This window comes from Suncus etruscus, chromosome 19 (genome assembly GCF_024139225.1).
Source record: "Suncus etruscus isolate mSunEtr1 chromosome 19, mSunEtr1.pri.cur, whole genome shotgun sequence".
Lineage (NCBI taxonomy): Eukaryota > Metazoa > Chordata > Mammalia > Eulipotyphla > Soricidae > Suncus > Suncus etruscus.
Genome location: NC_064866.1, coordinates 408,128 through 431,318, shown reverse-complemented (window position 1 = coordinate 431,318; position 23,191 = coordinate 408,128). Strand labels below are relative to the sequence as shown.

At 46.1% G+C, this 23,191-nt stretch overlaps 1 protein-coding gene and 1 non-coding gene across 3 annotated transcripts in view; one reads left to right on the top strand and one right to left on the bottom strand.

Annotated features, from left to right (window-relative positions):
• The window catches only part of RPRD2 (regulation of nuclear pre-mRNA domain containing 2), a 73,179-nt gene that overhangs the window by 26,503 nt on the left and 23,485 nt on the right, over positions 1–23,191 (bottom strand). For both annotated transcript variants that reach the window (XM_049765895.1, XM_049765896.1), the window contains exon 2: positions 9,023–9,152. In XM_049765895.1, coding sequence (XP_049621852.1) covers positions 9,023–9,152 — 130 coding nt within the window. The remainder of the gene's footprint in view (positions 1–9,022; positions 9,153–23,191) is intronic.
• LOC125997628 (U6 spliceosomal RNA) lies at positions 20,896–21,002 on the top strand. Its single transcript, XR_007491668.1, has one exon. It is a non-coding gene; the product is annotated as a U6 spliceosomal RNA (small nuclear RNA).

Below are 23,191 nucleotides of genomic sequence, written 5' to 3'. Positions count from 1 at the left end.
CACACCGGCAGTGCTCAGGGGTTATTCCTAGCTCCAGGCTCAGAAATTGCTCCTGGCAGGCACAGGGGACCATATGGGACACTGGGATTCGAACCAATGACCTCCTGCATGAAAGGCAAACGCCTTACCTCCATGCTATCTCTCCGGCCCCACTGAAGTGTTTTTTAAGAGACGGTAGTACCAACTCATATTCACATTCCTGGAAGTAGACCATTTACCAAATAGCCATAGTTGGCTCTCAGTTCAATCTGTATTTGCATTCTCAATGTAATTCTTTCTGCTTAAAAAACATACACATGTATGTATTTACTTAGATACTGAGGGTTTAGAACCAAGGCCTTGCACATGAAAAACATTTGATCTGCTCTTTGAGTTGCCTCTGGTTCATCTCATTACATTTTAAAAAATATTTTGGAAGCTTCCCAACAGTGCTCAGGGGCCACCCAGCTACATGGGCCTGCTACTGGTGCTGGTGTGCCTGGTAAGCAAAGCCAATAGAACTCTAAACTACCATTCTGTGCACATGTGCTCACATACATGCCAGGCCACACGTGAGGCCTTAGATACGGAAAGCATAAGTTGAACCCAAGTGGCAATCCCAGCCTCTCTGTAAGAGGTTTTAAATACCAAATATTTCAAATTTATAAAGCAAAATTGCCCAGCTCCAAAATAGGATCGACTGGCCACCCTTTCTCCATCTTCTATGCTGAATTTTATAGCAAATGTAGGCTGCCATCAAATTTTCATTTCACTCTATAAACAATGTCCAAAGGACTAGAGAGAGAGAGCTCAAAGGATTGAGGGCACACCTGGTACACAGTAGGCTCGGGATCGCTCCTGGCACTGCTGAGCACTGCTAAGAACAATCCCACGCAGTCAGGCGTAGCCCCGAACCAATGCCAGGGATGACCCCAAACTGAATCCCCACAACGACTGTCAAATACAATGAACAATCATCTCTGGCATTATCCACAATCTAACTTTCTCTGGATGTTTGTTTTTATTTGTGTGTGCCTGGTAGTGCTCAGGGGTCACTTCTGGTGGGGCTTAGGATCCTATATGGGATGTTGGGGATCAAGCCCAGGTCCGTCACATGGAACACAAGCACCCTGCTTGCTGTACTATTGCCCTAGTCCCTCTCCATGGATAAAAGTTATTTGAGTTGGTTTGTCTGAACTGAAACCTAAGCAATCAAAAATATTGCAGGTGGCTATGTGAAGTATTTGGGGGGGGGGGGGTTAGGACCATAGCCAGCAATGCTCAGGACTTACTACTGGCTCTGCACTCAAGAATCAATGCTGGTGGCACTCAGGAGACCATATGAGGTACCACGGATCAAACCCAGTTCGGCTGCATGTAAAACACTCCCCATAGAACCAGGCCCCATGGTTTTTATTTTGGTTTGTTTGTTTTTGTTTTGGGGCCACACCCAGCAGGGTTCAGAAATTACTCCTGGCTCTGCACTCAGAAATCACTCTGGTAATGGGGTGCCAGGGACTGAATCCAGGTGCAACACAAATACTCTATCGGTGGTACTATCACTCCAGCCCCACAGTACTTTTTATTTTATTTATTTAGTTAGGTTTTTGCTTCTTAAGTCATACCCGGTGATGTTTAGGGCTTACTCCTGGCTATGCGCTCAGAAATTGTTCCTGGCTTGGGGGACCATATGGGATGCCAGGGATTAAACCAAGCGGTCTGTTCTATGTTAGTGTGCTTGCCTTGCTCTGGCCCCAGCACATTATTTTTTATCAGAGCAAGAAATCATTCATGACTTGATATTCAACAATCTAAAATACAACTTACTCAATAAAGGTCTCTCTCTCTCTCTCTCTCTCTCTCTCTCTCTCTCTCTCTCTCTCTCTCTCTCTCTCTCTCGTGTGTGTGTGTGTGTGTGTGTGTGTAGAGGCACTTGGGTCTTGGGTCACACCCAACTTTCTGGCTCTGTGTCCAGAAATCAGTCCTGGAAGGCTCGGAGGACCATATGAAATGCTGGGGTTTGAACCCTGGTCGACCGCATGCAAGACAACTGCCCTACCTGCTGTGCTATTGCTCCGGCTCCACTTTTTTTTTTTTTTTTAAGGCTATTCTTAGGTGTTTTATATATTTTATTTCTAGCATGACTCACTATCTCTCTTACTGCTAATCCTGGATTGAGATTGTTCAGATGTTTGCTGACAGTAAATTATCTTGGTTCCTGTTTCTCTGGAGATAGCTTTCTAGGAAGTTTGTCTGGTGTGCAAAATAGTTTTGCTTTGTATACAAAGTCATGTTGCATGTTGATAAGGAAATCTGTATCTAAATATACAAGGCAATTTTGTATCTGTACAACTAACGTGCATTTTGGGGGGGGGTTGTGCCACACCTGGTGATGCTCAGGGGTTACTCTTGGCTATGCACTCATAAATCACCCCTGGCTTGGGGACCATATGGGATGCCGGGGATCAAACTGAGGTCCATCCTGGGTCAGTGGCGCACAAGGCAAATGCCCTACCACTGTGCTATCATTCTGGCCACCAACAAAAGTACCTTTCATAGTTTCTTTGTAGCCTTCATTGCTGCTATTGAGACGGCTGATATCAGCTTAATTAGAGCCCTAATGTGTAACCTTTCCTTACTTAAATTGATTTTTCTTGTTTGCTTTTATTTTGGGGTCACACCCAACTGTGCTTTGGGGACCCTAAGAGGTGCCAGAGACCAAACCTAGGTCAGCTGAATGCAAACAAATGTCCTACCCACTGTACTATTGTTCTGGTCTCTATTCACTAATTTTTTGGGAGTGTAGGGGTGGGTTTGGGGCAACACCTGGCAGGGCTCAGGAGACCATATGGAATGCCAGGTATCTATCCCAGGTTTGTCCCGGGTTGGCCTCGTTCAAAGCAAAACACCCTACCAATGTGCTATAGCTCCGGTCCTCACTAATATTTTTATTATAGTGAAATAAAACTACTGCAAAACTTGCCATTTGAATCACCTTTTTTATTTTTTTTTATTTTTTTTTTTAACCCGCCCCTGAATCACCTTTTTTAAATGAAAGAAAACATTTAGATAACAACGAAAAATACAGGTCCAGGTCCAGCGGGTAAACACTCACCTTGCAAATGGCTAACCAGAGCATTACCAGGAGTAATTCCCGGGTGCAGAGTTAGGAGCAGACCCAGAGTTAGGTCTGACCCCCCGAAAAAAACAAACAAGAAATACAGGGCCAGAGTGATAGTGAGCGGGTAGGGCATTTACTTGTACACAGATGACCTGGGCTTGATCCCCACCACCCCAGATGGTCCCCTGAACCTGCCAGTTGTGATCCCTGGGAACTGCTGGGTATGGCCCAAAATCAAAGTAATAATTTAAAAATTAAAATACACAACTCAATAGCATTAATTATATTTGCAATTTATATGTATTCCATCACGAGGCAGTTTTTTTTTTGTTTTGTTTTCTTTTTTCCTGATAAGGTAAACAGAACCCCTGTACTTATTAAACAATAAAATGGAGCTAGAGAAATAATACAGGAGCTAAAGCACTTGAAAGCACAGTTGCCATGTCTGTATCAGGCCAGCTCCATAGACTCATTCTGTTTACGGAAAAGATATAAACCAAGCCATGAAAAATTCACGGATACACTGGCCACACAGCTGAAAGCAATCTCAGAGAACAGTGTAGGCCAAGGCCCCGTCCTGCCAAAGCCATGTCTGCTGCATCCTTTATCCACAATCACTTTGCCTATTGCCTGTAGCCCTACTTCATTACTTCTCTACAACTCTGCAGACACCAATCTGACTAAACTCCAAGATGCAGGTATTTGGGCTGATATCACCAGGACTTTTTTGGAGTGAATGTGGGCATTCTTGTACATCCAGGAGACTCGGCTCCTGAGAAAAGTCCACACAGAGCTATCATACAGCAGGTATGGGCCAACTTGGGTTTGAAGCCCTGCATCCCACGAATCCCTAAGCCCTACCAGAAGTGATCCCTGAGCTCAAAGCCAGAAGGATGATGCCCTGAGCACTTCAGGATGTGGCCAAAAAACAAACAAGTAAAAATACTATCTTGGGAAACCAGAGAGGCAGCCAAGGGCAAGGCACTTGCTTCTACACACTACAGACCTGGGTTCTCAATTCTCAGCACACAATACGGGACATGTCCTAGTGGTGATCCCTGAGCTGACGGAATAAGCCCTGCGCACTGAAAATTTGACCCAGAAACAAATGCATAAAACAGGAATTTCCAGAGGGCCTGGCAGTCACAACCAGGTCACACAGACGCAGTCGCCAAATCTAAATTCAGCAGCTCCATCAACTCAATCTATTCTCAAGAGAGACACAGACCAAGCCAGGAAAATCATGGGTAAACCGGCCATGCAGAGGACAGCTGCCAATCTCAGAAGAGAAGGCAGGCCGAGTCACCCCATGAAGCTCTGCCAGCTGTACCCATCACCACAACAGTACTTCGAAATGACCTGCTCCACCACTGGTACAGCCTCTGCAGATAGCAATCTGGACAAAATTGCGGGCAAATGGCACTGGAGTTGACATCACCAGGCCTTCTTTGGAGTGAGCACAGGCACCCTTCCCACACCTCATGCTTCCGGAAGGACTGACAGCCAAAATCACGCCCCACAAAATCCACATTATCAGCAAAAGTGCTTGGAATTCCACTTGGCATTTGGTGCCATGCAACACCACTCTTTTTAATACTGCCATCCCCACAGGAACACACCAATTTTCCCAAATTTCCTTGTTGCAGTACTTTTTACCTTTCTTTTTCTTTTTTAAATAATTTCACTCCTACTTATCTGGAAACAAATGTATTGTGATCAAAAATGTCAACTATGTGATTCTTTAATCTTTAAATAAAGTAATTTATCTTTTTTGTTTGTTTGTTTTTGCTTTTTTGTGTGTGTGTGTGTGTGTGTGTGATTTTTTGGGTCACACCTGGCAGTGCTCAGGGGAAACTCCTGGCTTCATGATCAGAAATTGCTCCTGGCAGTCACGGGGGGCCATATGGGAAGCCGGATTTGAACTGATGACCTTCTGCATGAAAGGCAAAAGCCTTACCTCCCAGCTATATCTCCGGCCCCCCCCCCCTCTCTCTCTCTTTTTTTTTAAAGGAAAGAACCAGATAATTCAAAGGGCAGAAGGATATAGACTAAAACTCGTTAGACCACTAAGCATTGCTCTGAAACCAATAACTGTGGGAGCTGCTGCATCCATGGCCCAAGTATTAAATCCTTAGGTCTGCACAGAGCCAAGGAGCCCCAGGAGCCCCTGTGAGCACTGCTGAGAGCTCCTCCAAGAAAATTATCTGGGGGCCAAGTGATAGCACCGAGGGCAGGGCATTTGCCTTGCACACAGCCAACCTGGGTTTGCTCCCTGACATTCCATAAAGTCCCCCGAGCCTGCCAAACATGACTTTCTGAGCACAGAGCCATGAGCAACCCCTGAGCACTGCCAAGTGTAACAACAACAACAAAAATCATCTGAGGGCCAAGGGAGCTAATCCAACTATCAAGTATAGGCTGAGCTCTACTACCAGCACTACATGGGCCCTGAACACTGACCTTTGGACACTATTTACAAAAAAATTGCAAGGCTTGAGCGATAGCAGAGCAGAGAGGTTGTCTGCCTTATGCTCAGTTGACCTGGGTTTAATCCCCCATATTCCATATGGTCCTTCAAGCATTTCCAGGAGTAATTCCTGAGCACAGAGCCAGGAAGTAACCCCTCAGTACTACTGGGTGTGACCCAAAAGCAAAACAAAACAAAACAAAAAAAATGAGTCCAGCAAGATAGCACACTGAGTAGGGCATCTGCCTTGTAAAAACAGTTTATCTTGAGACCAAGAATGCAGTTTAGTGTCAGAACACATGTCCCACATGCATATAAGCTTTTTCCTCTATTCCTAGTATACACAAATAATTGTTTTAATTACCTTGAATATAATCCACATAGTAAACAGTAAACAATACTGAGGAGAGCCAGAGAGATAGTACAGTGGGTAGGACACTTGCCTTGCATATACCTGACCTGGGTTTGATCCCCGGCAGCACATATGATCTCTGGGACCCCAACAAAAATAAGCTCTGAGCACCACTGAATGGAAAACAAACACTAAACAAAGTAACAAAACAAAATCCCAAGATGCTGATTTGGTTTATAAAAAATACTGCGACATTATTGTTTCTTTGTTTCCCTTTTTTGGGCCACAGCTGATGGTGCTCAGGAATCATTCTGGTAAGCACAGAGGACTGTATGAGGTGCTGGGGAGTGAACCCAGGTTGGCTACAGGCAAGGCAAGGCATACTTTGAGTTTTCTTTTTTTTCTTTTTTTGGTTTTTGGGCCACACCCGGCGGTGCTCAGGGGTTACTCCTGGCTGTCTGCTCAGAAATAGCTCCTGGCAGGCACGGGGGACCAGATGGGACACCGGGATTCGAACCAACCACCTTTGGTCCTGGATCGGCTGCTTGCAAGGCAAACGCAGCTGTGCTATCTGTCCGGGAAAGCCACCTAACTTAACGGACAAAAGCAATATTCAATCAACAACAAACAGCTGGGTAAACCTTCAGACTTAATGATCCCATTTTGAAATATGGAGCTCAATGGCCACTATTAAAACTAGTCTGGGGCCCGGAGAGATAGCACAGCGGTGTTTGCCTTGCAAGCAGCCGATCCAGGACCAAAGGTGGTTGGTTCAAATCCTGGTGTCCCATATGGTCCCCCGTGCCTGCCAGGAGCTATTTCTGAGCAGACAGCCAGGAGTAACCTCTGGGCACCGCCGGGTGTGGCCCAAAAACCAAAAAAAAAAAAAAAAAAAAAACTAGTCTGACCTTGCAGTTCTCAATCAGTGATGTGGTGATGAGGGTCCCCAGGGCTGTGCCCAATAGGGCCCTGGCTCAAACCGGAGGCCTTGGACATGTCCTTAGCCCTCTGAATATCTTCCGGCCCTCACAAAATAATCTCTTTTTTTTCAGGGGTGGGGGAGTTCACATCCAGCAGCGCTCAAGAGTTACTCCTGGCTCTGCACTCAGAAATCACTTCTGGGGGCCGGGAAGGTGGCGCTAGAGGTAAGGTTCTGCCTTGCAAGCGCTAGCGTAGGACGGACCGCGGTTCGATCCCCCGGCGTCCCATATGGTCCCCCCAAGCCAGGGGCGATTTCTGAGCACATAGCTAGGAGTAACTCCTGAATGGGTGTGGCCCAAAAACCAAAAAAAAAAAAAAAAAAAAGAAATCACTTCTGGGGCCCAGAGAGATAGCACAGCGGCGTTTGCCTTGCAAGCAGCCGATCCAGGACCAAAGGTGGTTGGTTTGAATCCCGGTGTCCCATATGGTCCCCTGTGCCTGCCAGGAGCTATTTCTGAGCAGACAGCCAGGAGTGACCCCTGAGCACAGCCGGGTGTGGCTCAAAAACCAAAAAAAAGAAAAAAAAAAAGAAATCACTTCTGGCAGGCTCAGGGGACCATATGGGATACGGGGGATCAAACCCAGGGCCATCCTGGGTAAGCCATGTGCTAGGCAAACACCCTACCACTGTGCTATCTCTCTAGCCTCACAAAATAATTTTGTGTGTGTGTGTGTGTGTGGTTTTTGGGTCACACCCGGCAGTGCTCAGGGGTTATTCCTGGCTCCAGGCTCAGAAATTGCTCCTGGCAGGCACGGGGAACCATATGGGACGCCGGGATTCGAACCGATGACCTCCTGCATGAAAGGCAAACGCCTTACCTCCATGCTATCTCTCCGGCCCCACAAAATAATTTTTTAAAAAAAGTCAGGACTGGGGTCGGAGAGATAGCATGGAGGTAGTGTGTTTGCCTTACATGCAGAAGGACAGTGGTTAGAACCTCGGCATCCCATATGGTCCCCCAAGCCTGCCAGGAGCGATTTCTGAGCGTAGAGCCAGGAGTAACCCCTGAGCACTGCCAGGCGTGACCCAAAAACAAAACAAAACAAAAAAGCGAGGACATGGGGCTGGAGTAGCACAACAGTAGGGCATTTGCCTTGCACACAGCTTACCCAGGACGGCCCTGGGTTTGATCCCTGACATCCCATATGGTCCCCCAAGCCAGGAGTAACCCAAGAGCCTCCAGGTGTGCTACCCCCCCCCCCCAAAAAAAAGCCATAATATTGGGTTGGAGTTGTAGCACAGCAGGTAGGGCATTTGCCTTGCATGCAGCCAACCCAGATCCAATCTCTGCCATCCCATATAGTCCCTGAACCTGCCAGGAGTAACTCTGCTCCCCCAAGTGCTGCTGGGTGTGGCCCCAAAACCAAACAAATAAAAAAAGCCATGACATGGAAAACAAAAGCTCACAATCCAATGACCAGGTGAACTGAGAGTTGCACCTCAGTAGAAGAAACACAAGGTTGTCTCCGGGATTTTCTTCTTTTGTTTTATGTTTTACTATTTTTGGGTCACACCCTGAGATGCTCAGGGATTACTCCTGGCTCTGCATCAATGACACATATGAACAAAACACAATTAAACAGTACTTAATAGGGACAAAAATCTCAGTGTCCCAGCACTTTGGGAAATGTAAGAAAAAGCATTTTGAATAATAGGTCTGGCCATAAGCATTTCCGATTGCACATTCATGCAGATGGCAAGATATCAGGAAGACATTTAAAGAAACAAATATGCAAATACACAAAAAAGAACTAGACAGGAAGAAGTCATAGTATGACTAAGAAATATAGAAGGTGAAGTCAGGAGAAAAAGACAGAGAAGCAATATCAATAAGCTTTGAAAAGGGATATTTTAAAAGAGGGGCCAAGGACTAGAGTAATAGCACCGTGGGTAAGATGTTTGCCTTGCATGCAGCTGACCTGCGTTTGAACCTTGGCACTGCCAGGAGTAGCCCCAAAAGAAAACAAAAAGTTTCTAAAAGAAAATGAATATTACACTGAATAATTTGGGTCAAACATCTATTTACTGATCTTTCTCAGCATGTACAACTATTATAGCGCATACTTATGGATAAAGGAAAACCAAAATTTTACATACCCAGAGGAGTAATAATTTACTTACTTCACCAGAGCAGCTGCTTCAGGAAGTACATCAGCAAATGACTCACGAAATATGATTGCATTTTTCCTTTTACAGTTCTGTATGACATCATTGGCAAGGTAAAAGAGATTCAAACGATGAGGATAGGCAGCTAGAGAAAATAAAAGAAAATATATAAAACAAAGTAAGTCAATTTGTATTTGCTTTCATTTATTCCAAATACAATTATTCTCAAACTGTGTCAATGCTATTATTACATGGGGAGTGAATAGAAGAACAAATGAAATTATGGCCAAGGGACTGAGCCTAGTACCCTGAGACTGTTGTGACTGAATGAAGTAGTTTCTGTTACTTCTTGAGTACATTTCTAATTCACTTTACAGATGCTCGATAGTAAAAGCTAATTGTGTGGGGCTGAAGTGATAGCACAGCAGGAGGGCATTTGCCTTGCATGTAGCCAACCCCAGACGGACGGACTCTGGTTTGATTCCTAGCTTCCCCGAGCCTGCCAGAGTGCAGAGCCAGGAGAACCCTGAGCCTGGGTGTAACTCCCCCCTCCCAAAAAAAAAAAAAAAAGCTAACTGTGTAGATCAGAGCAATAGTAACAGCAAGGAAGGCACTTATCTTGCATAAGGCCAGATCTGATACCCAGAACCCATGAGCCATGAGCCCTGAAAGAAGTGATCCCTGAGTGCAGCAGAGTCAGGAGTGATCCCTTAGCAAACTTGAACTCTAAAGCAACTAAAACAAAAGTATTTTTTTTTTGTTTTTGGTTTTTTTTTTGGGCCACACCCGGCAGTGCTCAGGCGTTACTCCTGGCTGTCTGCTCAGAAATAACTCCTGGCAGGCTCGGGGGACCATATGGGACACCGGGATTTGAACCAACCACCTTTGGTCCTGGATGGGCTGCTTGCAAGGCAAATGCCGCTGGGCTATCTCTCCGGGCCCAAAACAAAAGTATTTTTTGAAACAACTTGAAAAGACAAAAGAAACTGAGCTTTATTTTAATAAGCTCAGCCTATTATAAACACACCTGACTAGTGGAAAGGGAAAAAAGGTTTTAGAATCCAACTCCTTGCCCTCCTCTAATTACTGAAAACAGTCTGCTTATCAAACAGTTCTGATACCATTCAGATACATGGTAAGTACCCCATCTACTGGAGAGATTCTGAACTTTGGCTTCAGCTAAAGGGGGAAGAAAAAAAAAAATCAAACCAACAAAAGGATTGCAACCACATAAACTGATCTCTTCCAAGTGGTCCTCATGATGCCATAGTACTTCACATGCTCTAAAGCAGGGGTCTCAAACTCAATTTACCTGCGGGCCGCAGGAGCCAAAGTCGGGGTGATCCTTGAGTGCAAAGTCAGTAGTAAGCCTTTAACATTGGGGGGTGTGACCCAAACAACTAAAATAAAACAAAACAAAAAAAAGATTCCTGGGCCCAGAGAGATAGCACAGCGGCATTTGCCTTGCAAGCGGTCGATCCAGGACCTAAGGTGGTTGGTTCGAATCCCGGTGTCCCATATGGTCCCCTGTGCCTGCCAGGAGCTATTTCTGAGCAGACAGCCAGAAGTAACCCCTGAGCATCACTGGGTTCCTCTAGGGCAGGACCACAAACAGCCCATGGGCTTCCCCTGCTCTAAAGTTTCATCTTTCCTCATTGGCTCTAAGTTACTCAGACTTTTCACCACTCATTCCAGTAAGTGAAAATCTTACATGCATTTTCTTACTCTTGGGAACTAAGATTATGTTATTTCAGAGAGAACAGAAATCAGAGGGCCAGAGCGACAGAACAGTAGGGTAGGGCAGGTCCAATCCCTGGTATCCCTTATGATCCACTAAGCACCGCCTACAGTGACCCCTCAGCACAGAGCCAGACAGAAGTAAGCCCTGAGCACCACTGGGCATAGTTCATTCATTTTAGAAAATGCCACAAGTAATGGTTGGAATGAATTTCTAGGGAGAAAAAAAAAGGGGCCGGTGAGGTGGCGCTAGAGGTAAGGTGTCTGCCTTGCAAGCGCTAGCCAAGGAAATCCCCCGGCGACCCATATGGTCCCCCCAAGCCAGGGGCAATTTCTGAGCGCTTAGCCAGGAGTAACCCCTGAGCATCAAATGGGTATGCCCCCCCACCCCCCAAAAAAAAAGTAAGGGCTGCCAATACATCCCAGGCAGTCTGGTACAGGCTGACACCTCTGTGGAATTCTCAGGGTATGGGGCAGATTCCCCTTTCTGCATAAACCACAGCAGCTTAGCTGTGACAGAAACAGCCCAACTCCTCAACTAAACTCAAAAAATATGAGTAACAAAAGTTCTCAGGTAGGATCAGATCCCCGGGGAAAAAAACGGCCCAATGACTCTATCAGCTCCAAAATAAAATAATGTCCGTCGATACTTCTCAGGTAGTCTGGTATCGCTGATCACCCTCTGTGGTCTTCTGGGGCGGGACTGGGAGCAGATTTCCTTTTCAGCTGAAGGGGAAATAACCACAGCAGCACAGCGCCACACACTACATACACCCTCTGCCAAAACAGCCAGCACTGTGACTGAACTTCACTAAACTGCCAAGACACCTAATCTGTTTCAGATCTGTAAATCCTGGGCTGAACAGCCACACGACTCCTCCAAATTCAATCAGAGTACCAGCCAAGCAGTATCACAGGAAGTCTGATGGGAAACTTAGATAGTAATCCACAACACTTAGTGAGACTAACCAGTAACACGGAGGCCCAGACACTGAATCCTCAGACACTACTTGAGCAATACCATGGAGATAAAACAACTATCTCCAATTGGTTCTTGTTCATCAAAGTTTTGATAACTTCATTTGTCTTTGTGTTGTACCAAATAGCATGAAGTAAACTTGTGCCTGTATGAGAGCAGGCTATGGTGGTGGGTGGGAAATATGGGACACAGGTGAAGGGATTGGCATCTGAACATTTAATGCCTGCCTGAAGCGACTGTACTGTGAACAAATTAGTACCGTATTTTTCGCTCTAGAAGATGCACATAGCTTTTAGGTGAGCAAAACAAGAAAAAAAAGTGAATGGTGCAGTGCAAGATGCCATCAGGAGATAGTGGCTGGGAATAACCAGCCTGCGAGGCCGAAATATATTTATAATATGCGGGTCCACAGCTGGTTAACTTTATCAGAAAATAAAAGTATTTTAAATACTTTTTCATAATATAAAAATAAAATAAGTTACAGCAGCGATCAAATAGTCTTAAACCAAAGCTCTATATGTGATGGTGAAAGTGCGTTAGCCTGATTGCTCATACCAGTGGTATGTCTGCACAATCACATCATACTGTGCATGTCAAGTGGTTAGTATCTGCTCTCCTCCCCTGCACTCAGGCTTCAGCTCCAGGTGGCATTCATGACATTAGACGCACAGACATTTTCCCCAAAATTGGGGGGGGGGGGCAGAGCAGGGCATCTTACGGTACGACAAATATGATAAATTGTGGTGTTATATATTTTTTAATTAAAGAAATGAAGAAATCATTAAATAAAACACAGTAAATACTGAATGACTTTTCACGTTAGAAAGAAAATCTCGGGTCCAGAGAGATAGCACAGCGGCGTTTGCCTTGCAAGCAGCCGATCCAGGACCAAAGGTGGTTGGTTCGAATCCCAGTGTCCCATATGGTCCCCCGTGCCTGCCAGGAACTATTTCTGAGCAGACAGCCAGGAGTAACCCCTGAGCACTGACGGGTATGGCCCAAAAACCAAAAACCAAAAAAAAAAAAAAAAAAAAAAAGGAAAGAAAGAAAAGAAAAAAAAATCTCTAGCCCTTCTAGGACTTCGCCTGAGACGAGCTTTGCGGGACTGGAAAAGCAAGCTTCTTGGGAATCCTTGTTTTCAGTTTCAAAGACCATTTTTCTGATAATTGGTGACATTTGTTGGCTTGTTTCGTCCTTACACCCCCTTCTTGAAAAGCCTGCAAAGTGCCAGGACTAAGAGGATGCTCCTCTTCGAGGTCTCACATTTCTTCACCTTTTCATACCCCACCATGAGCATACAATGAGTCGAACTCTAGTTACTCTACCACAAAACACACACACACACACACACACACACACACACACACACCTCAAGACTGCAAGAGTCACAATATGGAATCAACACAGAACTCCAACAACAGTTAGTGAATGAGAAGAAAACTTGAAACAGAAACACAAAACTGGTAAACTTGGTAGGTGAAATGAAAACTCATTGGAAGGCCTTCCCCAAGATTAACAGGGACTAAGGACAAAATCGGTAAATTCAAAATTGAGGTGCATAACACCTCCAGACAACAGCAGAGAAAGTCTCAGTATAAACAAACAGCTGACAAGAGAATTTTGGGAAGAATAAAGAGAACAACATAAGGGGCTGGAGAGATAGCATGGAGGTAAAGCATTTGATTCACATGCAGATGGTTGGTGGTTTGAATCCCAGCATCCCATATGTCCCCTGAGCCTGCATGAGCGATTTCTGAGCGTAGAGCCAGGAGAAACCCGAGCGCTGCTGGATATGACCCAAAAACCAAAGAGAGAGAGAGGAGAGGAGAGGAGAGGGGGGGGGGAGGGAGAGAGAGAGAGAGAGAGAGGGAGGGAGAGAGAGAGAGAGAGAGAGAGAGAGAGAGAGAGAGAGAGGGAGAGAGAGGGAGAGAGAGGGAGAGAGAGGGAGAGAGGGAGAGAGAGGAGAGAGAGAGAGAGAGAGAGAGAGAGAGAGAGAGGGAGAGAGAGAGAGAGGGAGAGAACACATAAGAATCAGAATTATTCTGATACTCAGAGGGCCAGGAAGACAACCCACAATCAAAGATATCATTACTTGAGAAGTTCCCAGTGCTGGAGAGCATATGCACCTCACACCCTGAAAGCCTGAAGGACACCACGGATCCAAGTAAAAATACTCTCGGACCACAGATGCCACCATGTCTGTTCACTGGCCAGTGCCATAGATTCATTGAGCTCTCAAAAAGCCAACTCATGGGTACACCAGTCCCATAGTTGATAGCTGAGGCACCTCAGGAGAGGTGTCCCCTGCCCTGCTGAAACCTGAGCAGTTGCACAGACCCCACAACCACTGCCACACTACTGATCCATTTCACTGATTTTACACTGATCTCTGCAGAGACATCTAACTGCCAAAAACTCCAGATATACATCTACTGGCTTAGGGACTAAGAACTCTGGAGTCCTTTTTGGAGACAGGGCAGGCAGCCTGCCCCATGACCCAGACACCGCTTTGTCAGCCCACTGGCTCAGCTCCAGACCTCAACCGCCACCAGCATGCAGCTACACAGGCAGCCATGCCACAAATTCAGATTTTTCAATACTGACATTTCAGTAAGAATACACCAAATTAAATGTGAAATTACAATAGAAGCCACCTAACTTTATTTTATTTTATTTTTTGGTTTTTGGGCCACACCCGGCAGTGCTCAGGGGTTACTCCTGGCTGTCTGCTCAGAAATAGCTCCTGGCAGGCAGGGGGGGGGGGCGGGGGGCCGCAAATGGGACACCGGGATTCGAACCAACCACCTTTGGTCCTGGATCGGCTGCTTGCAAGGCAAACGCTGCTGTGCTATCTGTCCGGGAAAGCCACCTAACTTAACGGACAAAACCAATATTCAATCAACAACAAACAGCTGAGTAAACCTTCAGACTTAATGATTCCATTTTGAAATATGTCAATTTCCACAGATTTTTTTTTTTTTTTGGTTTTTGGGCCACACCTGGCGTCACTCAGGGGTTACTCCTGGCTGTCTGCTCAGAAATAGCTCCTGGCAGGCACGGGGGACCATATGGGACACCGGGATTCGAACCAACCACCTTTGGTCCTGGATCGACTGCTTGCAAGGCAAACGCCGCTGTGCTATCTCTCCGGGCCCCACAGATTTTCTTTTAATGAATTTTTGTTTGTTTGTTTTGCGGCCACACCAAGCAGTGTTCAGGGGTTACCCCTGGCTCTGTGCTAAGAAATTACTGCTGGCAGATTCAGGGAACTCTATGGGATGTCAGGGATTGAACCTGGGCTGGCCGCATGCAAGACAAACGCCCTACCTGCCATCCTATAGCTGCGGCCCTTAATGAATTTTTTCTTGACAATTCTATTACCATTTGGTTGTCATATCAGCCAAAGGTTAGGGTTAAAGTCTTCGGGGAGTGTGGGCAATTGGGGGCAACAGTTGGAGGGGATCACTGGTTTTGAGACTGGTGTTTGAACATTGAATGCAATAATAACTATAATAACAGGAATAACAGCAACTTTGTAAGCCATAGTGCCTAAATAAAGTTTTTTGTTTTGTTTTGAAGCCTCTCCCAGAGAGCTCAGGAGTCACTCCTGGTTCTGCTCTCAGAAATCACTCCTGGTAGGCTCGGAGGAGCAGATGGGATGCAGGGAATCTAACCCAAGTCCATTCAGGGTCGGTTGTGTGCAAGGCAAATGCCCTACCACTGTGCTATCTCTCCGGCCACACCAAATAAAAAAATGTTTAAAAATATTCCCAAGACACATCTTAATCAGAATGAGTCATAGAGATAGAATACTAAAACCAGCAAGATAAAAATCACATACAAAGGGGCTGGAGCAGTAAGGCATTTGCCTTGCCGGCGCTAGCCTAGGACATACAGCAGTTCGATTCCCTCAGCATCCCGAGCCTGCAGGAGCTATTTCTGAGCACAGAGTCAGGAGTAACTCCTGAGCGTCAGCAGGTGTGGCCCAAAAAACAAACAAACAAAAAAATCACATACAAAGAAACATCCTTGGGGCCGGAGAGATAGCATAGAGGTAAGGCGTTTGCCTTTCATGTAGGTCAGTAGTTCAAATCCCGGCGTCCCATATGGTCCCCTGAGCCGGCCAGGAGTGATTTCTGAGCATAGAGCCAGGAGTAACCCCTGAGCGCTGCCAGGTGTGACCCAAACACCAAAAAAAACAAACAACAACAACAACAAAAAACAAAACAAAACAAAAGACCAAACATCCTTAAGATTTATAGCATGGGGCCGGAGAGATAGCATGGAGGTAAAGCATTTGCCTTGCAGGCAGAAGGTCGGTGGTTCAAATCTCAGCATCCCATATGGTCCCCTGAGCCTACCAGAAGCGATTTCTGAGCATAGAGCCAGGAGTAACCGCTGAGCACTGCTGGGTATGACCCCAACCCCCCCCCAAAAAAAAAAGATTTACAGCAGATTTACTAAAGGAAACCCTCTGGGTCTGAATGAAGACTATGGTGGGATTTAGTGAGAAAACTCATTGAATTTAAGTTCTCACCAAGAATACTAACCCAACAGGAATCTCATTCAGATTTGAAAGACTGACTTCAAAGATACACAACGCAGGAACTTTATAGACCCAAAACCATCTTTTTCTTTTGTTTTGGTTTTGGTTTTGGGTCAAACTCGGTGGCATTCATTAGTTACTCCTGGCTCTGCGCTCAAAAGTTGCTCCTGGCATGTTGAAGGGACCATATGGGATGCTGGAATGCGAACCATGATCCATTCTGGTTGGCTACGTGCAAGGCCTTACCACTGTGCTATTCCTCCCACCCCCCCAAAACCACCAAGATAACGTCCACAAAGTTGCCAAACTCCTAAAAAATATGGCACAAAATTCCATGACAATTTTTTTTAAGCCTATAGCACCTGGTATTCCCCGGCGGTCTCACATCCAAGTACTAACCAGGCCTGATCATGTTTAGCTTCCATGACAATAATTTGAATGTCAATCAGTGGATACAGAATGGGGGCCTGAGCGCTGCCAGGTGTGATCCAAAAACCAAAAAAAAAAAAAAAAAGAAATATGACATGGAAGAGTAATAAGAGTCATAAGAAATGGAAGAGAGGGGGATAGTAGAAGATATCAGGCTTTCATACTCAAAAAGGCTGACTACATATTCTTCTCCAATGCACATGGGACATTCTCCAAGACAGACCACATGTTGGGACATAAAAATACTATCTTCTCAGACTATGCTGCACGGAAATCACAAACAAACTGAAAAGGCGGTGGATCAGAAAAGTCAGAGCTGAGAAGGATTAGACAACTAGGGGGAGGGGTGAGAACTCGCTCTCTCTCTCTCTCTCTCTCTCTCTCTCTCTCTCTCACTCTTTCTCCCTCCCTCCCCCCCTCTCTCTCTTTCTCCCTCCCTCCCTCTCCCTCTCTCTCTCTCCCTCTCTTTCTCCTTCCCTCCCCCCTCTCCCTCTCTCTCTCCCTCCCTCCCTCTCCCTCTCCCTCCCTCCCTCCCCCCCCCCCCCCCCCCTCTCTCTCTCTCTCTCTCTCTCTCTCTCTCTCTCTCTCTCTCTCTCTCTCTCTCTCTCTCTCTCTCTCTCTCTCTCTCGGTTTTTGGTTTACACCCAGCAGTGCTCACGGGTCACTCCTAGCTCTAAGCTCAGAAATCGCTCCTGGCAGGCTTGGGGAACCATATGGGATGCTGGAATTCAAACCACCGACCTTCTGCATGCTAGCTCCATGCTATCTCTCTGGCCCCCTATGAAAACTTTTAAAAAAAGATATGAAATTAATTATTTTTTTGGTTTTTGGACCACACCCAGTGATGCTAGAGTTCCTTCTGGCTATGCACTCAGAAATCACTTCTGAGTTGAAGGACCATATTCAGCACATGCGAGGCAAAGCCCTACCACCTGTGCCATCACTCTGGCCCCCTGGAATTAATTTTTATTAACAAAATTGAATTTTATGGGCCGGAGAGATAGCATGGAGGTAAGGCATTTGCCTTGCATGCAGGAGGTCATCGGTTCGAACCCTGGCATCCCATATGGTCCCCCGTGCCTGCCAAGAGCAATTTCTGAGCCTGGAGCCAGAAATAACCCCTGAGCACTGCCAGGTGTGACCCAAAAACCACACACAAAAAATTGATTTTTATTTTACTTTGATTTTTGGGGGTTACACCTGTCATTGCTTGGGGACCATATAGTATAAAGGATCAAACTAGAGTCAACTGGATACAAGACTACAAGGCAAGTACCTTAATCCCTGTTCTATTTATTTCTCTGGACCTAGATCTTTATTTTTGAAATTTTTAGGTTTTAGGGAACCAAAGGTGCTCAAGTCTGACTCCTGCCTCTATGCTCAAGCATCATTCCCTGGTAGTACCTAGGTGAGCATAAGCAGTGTCACAATTTGAACAGGGACGAATGAAGACAAGTGCCTGAACCCTGTACTGTTCCTCCAATCCACAGAACCTTTTTTACTGTGTTTGTGTATTGCAGGGGTCTCAAACTTGAGGCCCGCAGGCCGTTTGCGGCCCTCCGTACAACATTTTGTGGCCCATGGCCGGCCTTCAAATTATCGCAGTATTCGCGATTATTCGCTTACCAAATTGCAGTAAAAATCGCATTAGTAAGAAAAAATATCGCATTAAACATTCACATACCCCAGGCAGTTCCATTCGGGGTATGCAAATGTTTAATGCAATTTTTTTATTGCGAATATTCGGTAAGCAAAATCCCTTATGTGGCCCTGCCTCACCCCGACTTTCCCTCGAGTTTGAAACCCCTGGTGTATTGGGTGGTCAGGGGTCAAACCCAGAGCTTCACACTACCAAGGCAGGTGACCTACCCTTGAGCTTCATCCCTGATTCCTGGTCTCTGTATCTTCTTTTTTGTTTTTTCGGGCCACACCCATTTGATGCTCAGGGGTTACTCCTGGCTAAGCACTCAGAAACTGCCCCAGTTTGGAGGGACCATATGGGACGCTGGGGGAATCAAACCGCTGTCCTTCCTTGGCTAGCGCTGGCAAGGCAGACACCTTACCTCTAGCGCCACCTCTCCGGCCCCTGTATTTTCTTTCCTTTGCCTATATTCTGATTTCTAGACCATCTGATGCTTGTAACATACTTTGTGATCGTATTTTCCAAAAGAGTTCTGTTGTCTTGGAACACTTTCTATCTCAGGCTCTACCTCTTTGAATACAGTCTCAAATCTCCACCATGCTAGCCAATACCTTCTCCTGGATATCTAAGACCTCCAACTCCACATGTGACCCTTTCAACTCTTCCACACTGGCTCCTTCCAGTCTTCATTCTCTGTAAAAGGCCATTTCTTCTGGCCACACTTTACAGTAAATAAATAATCTTCAGCTTTCTTGGACTCCTTGTTAACAAATGCAAATTTGCACAGATCACTTTCATGCTACCACTGGGATACATAGCCAGACAAGCAAAATCTGTAAATCTCAAAAGGGTAAGGCTAAAAAACATACAAAGAATATTTGCAAACTACTTCCAAAATCTATGTGGAGGCCAGAAAGATAGTTCAACAGGCTAGCACAAGCTTTGCATGGAAATGAGTTGGAGTCAAGCTCCAGGACATGTAAGCACCGAACACCAGAGGGAGAAACCTCTGGGCTGGGGCCAGAAGCACTGACCATTGCTAGGTGTGACCTCAAAAAAAAAAAAAAAAAAAAAAGTGAAAGGCCTAGGAGTAATATTATATACCTACTACCTAGACCCACTTCCTAAGTTGAAACAGAGCCTGTAGGAGTGGCTGGTTCAAAACCAGGAAAGAAATTGTAAGAATCCTCAGCACATTATCCCAGAATCAATAAAAAGCTCAAGGAAGTTGCTGCTAGAAGGACAGTCACTATACCTGGGTGCCAGAGAGGGAGTGGAATGGAGTTGGTTCAGCATCCCCTTCCACACTATATGTGGCCTTTAACCAAGTAAACGGAATAAACCAATTAAATGTCAGAAAAAACTATGTGGTAGTACAGCAGTTAGGACACTTGCCTTGCACATGGTCCAACCTGGGTTCCATCCCTGTCTTCCCATTCGGTCCCCCAAACCTGCCAGGAGTACATAGCCAGAAGCTGTCCCTAAGCGCTGCTAGGTGTGGCCCCCAAACCAAACCAAAACAAAAAGTCAAGACCAGGAGAAGCAAAGAAATCCTGGACAATTTTCAGGTGGAGTAAAACTGGACAATATATAATTAAACATAACGAAAGCTCTTAAGACCATGACTGTAGTACAGCAAGATTCAACCAGGATTTGGAAGCTCAATGGCAGTGCAGTATCAGCGTTCATTTCCCGGTTCTAGCCCAAGTACTTGTTACACAACTGTTGTACCTGAGTGAATTATGTCTCCCTAACATTCTCAAATGGAAGCTCTGGCTCTCGATGTGACTAAACTCAGAAACAGGCCTAAGTGTGTCCTTGTTTGTTTGTTTTGTTTTGTTTTGGGGCCACACCCAATGGGGCTCAAAGACTACTCCTGGCTTCGCCCTCAGAAATTATTCCTGGCTCGCACAAGGACCACATGGGATTTCGGGGACAGAACGCAGGTTGGCTGAATGCATGGCAAACACCCTACCCATTGTGCTGTTGCTCCAGTCCCTCAGTGCCATCCTTTATTGGGGCCGGGAGGGCACTTGCCTTACATGCAGCCAACCCAGATTTGATCTCTGGCATCCCATATCCTGAGCCTGCCAGGAGTGATCCTGAGTGCAGCAGCAGGAGTACAGAACAGAGGCAAATATAGCGCAACAACCCTACGTTCCCCTAAGCAAGCACTGTGATAGCACAACGGTAGGGTGTTTGCCTTCCACATAGCCGACATGGGTTCAATCTCATCATCCTCTGTAGTCTCCAGAGCCTGCCAGGAGTAATTTCTGAATGCAGTGCCAGTAACCACTGAGCACCAATGGATGTGGCGATTAAAAAAAAAAAAAAGTACTGAGTCAGACATATTACTTGAATAGTTGGGGAGCGTGTCTAAGTGCAGACAGGTACATGTGATGTGTCCGTGAGGATGTCTAGAGAGCAAGAATCAGTAATTATGGCCAAACAGTAAACCTTAAGCATCTAAGTGAAAGATACACACACCTTTCTTCACAATATCTTGCAAGTTTCAGTTTGAAATTACTTAAAATAAGTCTTAATCACCATGTGCTGTGCTTGCTTCGGCAGCACATATACTAAAATTGGAACGATACAGAGAAGATTAGCATTGCCCCTGCACAAGGATGACACGCAAATTCGTGAAGTGTCCCTTTTTTTTTTTTTTTTTTGGTTTTTGGGTCACCAAAAACCCTGCGATGCTCAGGGGTTACTCTTGGCTGTCTGCTCAGAAATAGCTCCTGGCAGGCACGGGGGACCCTATGGGATACCGGGATTCGAACCAGCCACCTTTGGTCCTGGATCAGCTGCTTGCAAGGCAAATGCCGCTGTGCTATCTTTCCGGGCCCATTCCATATTTTTTTAAAAGAAAAAAAAATTTTCACCATGTGCTTGAACTATTCTCAGTCTTTTAACTGGTCTTCCTGCTTCTGCGTTGTTGATCCACATCAGTCTAATCTTGGCTCAGAAAAGAGATCCTGAAACATAAATCTGACCATACGACCCCTCCAATAAGCATACTCCCTCCTGACACAGACAGACTCAACACTGGAGTCCTTACAATGGCCTGTGCCACATTCTTGGCCGAACCTGGCCTGGTCACCAAACACAGTCCCAGCCTCTCTGAGCAAAGTCAGCACTAACAGGCACGTGCTGGACCATGGACTCTCAAAGCCCTCCAAGCTCACTACTTGATGCTCAGGGACTACTCCTGGAGTGATAAGAGGACCAGACAGGGTGCCAGGTATCAAACCCAAGTCAACTGCATGCAAGGAAAGTGCCCTACTTACTTGCTGTGCTATCTCTCTGGTCCATTCTCACTGCCCTTAAAATATCTGCTTCAGAGGCCCCTCCAGCAAAAGCACAGAAGGTAGAGCGTTTGTTTGCCTTGCATGCAGCCGACCAGGGTTCCATCTCCAGCGTCCCATATGACCCCCAGCCTGGCAAGAGCCATTTCTCCTTTGTTGTTGTGGGACACACCTGGAGGCTCTCTGGTTACTCCTGGCTCTGCACTCAGAAATCACTCCTGGCAGGCTCGGGGAGCATATGGGATGCCAGGAACTGAACCTGGGTCTATCCAGGGTTCCCGTGTGCTAGACAAACGCCCCACTGCCTTGCTATTGCTCTGGCCCCTCCAAAGTCACTTTTCTAAGAACTGATCATATTTCCCTGACCAAGAAACCTGCACTATCAAGCTAGAGTCCAATATTCCTCCTTATTTCCTGGCAGTACAAGAGGGACCACATAGGGTACAGAAAATCAAACATCAGTTTGCTGCCTGCAAGGCAAGCATCTTACCTACTGTACTGTTTTTCTCTGGCCTGAGAAAAAGGTTTTGTTTTTTTTTTTTTGGTTTTTGGGTCACACCCAGTGACGCTCAGGGGTTACTCCTGGCTATGTGCTCAGAAGTCGCTCCTGGCTTGGGGGACCATATGGGACACCGGGGGATCGAACTGCGGTCCATCCAAGGTTAGCGCAGGCAAGGCAGGCACCTTACCTCTAGCGCCACCGCCCTGCCCCGAGAAAAAGGTTTTTTGCAGTTTTCCTTAGAGTTAGATTCTCAGAACAGAGAACTATGTCTAAAACACAGCATTTCAGTAACTCCACCTGCCCCTTCACTCCTCTTCTTCTGCACCCCACCCCCACCACCTCCCATACACCCAGTAAAAGCTCAGGACTTACACCTGACTCTGAGCCCATGGGTCACTCCTGGCAGGACTCCAGGGCCCATAGTGGCTTTGATTCCTGGGACCTTCCTAACATTCAAGCAAGAAAGTTGAGTGGGGGCCGGAGAGATAGCATGGAGGTAAAGCGTTTGCCTTTCATGCAGGAGGTCATCGGTTCGAATCCCGGCGTCCCATATGGTCCCCCGTGCCTGCCAGGAGCAATTTCTGAGCCTGGAGCCAGGAATAACCCCTGAGCACTGCCTGGTGTGACCCAAAAACCAAAAAAAAAAAAAAAAAAAGGAAGTTGAGTGCCTTATATGCTATACTGTCTCTCTGGCCCCAGAAACTACTTCTTGAAGGAATAAACTAGAAAATAAGAGATGGGGCTAGAGCAATAGCACAAGGTAGGACATTTGCCTTGCATGTGGCTGACCCAGGAGGAACCTGGGTTCTATCCCAACATCCCATATGGTCCCCCAAGCCTGCCAGGAGCTATTTCTGAGCGCAAAGCCAGGAGTAAGTTCTGAGCATCACCGGGTGTGGCCCAAAACCACAATTAAAAAAAAAAAAAAAAAAGGAGGAGAAAAGGCAGAAAAGTAAAAAGGAGTATTCCTTCTGAGTAAGCATGCTCGTAGGAACGTGTGGTTTGGTAACACTGGGGCTGCTGCAAATGTCAAACATCAAG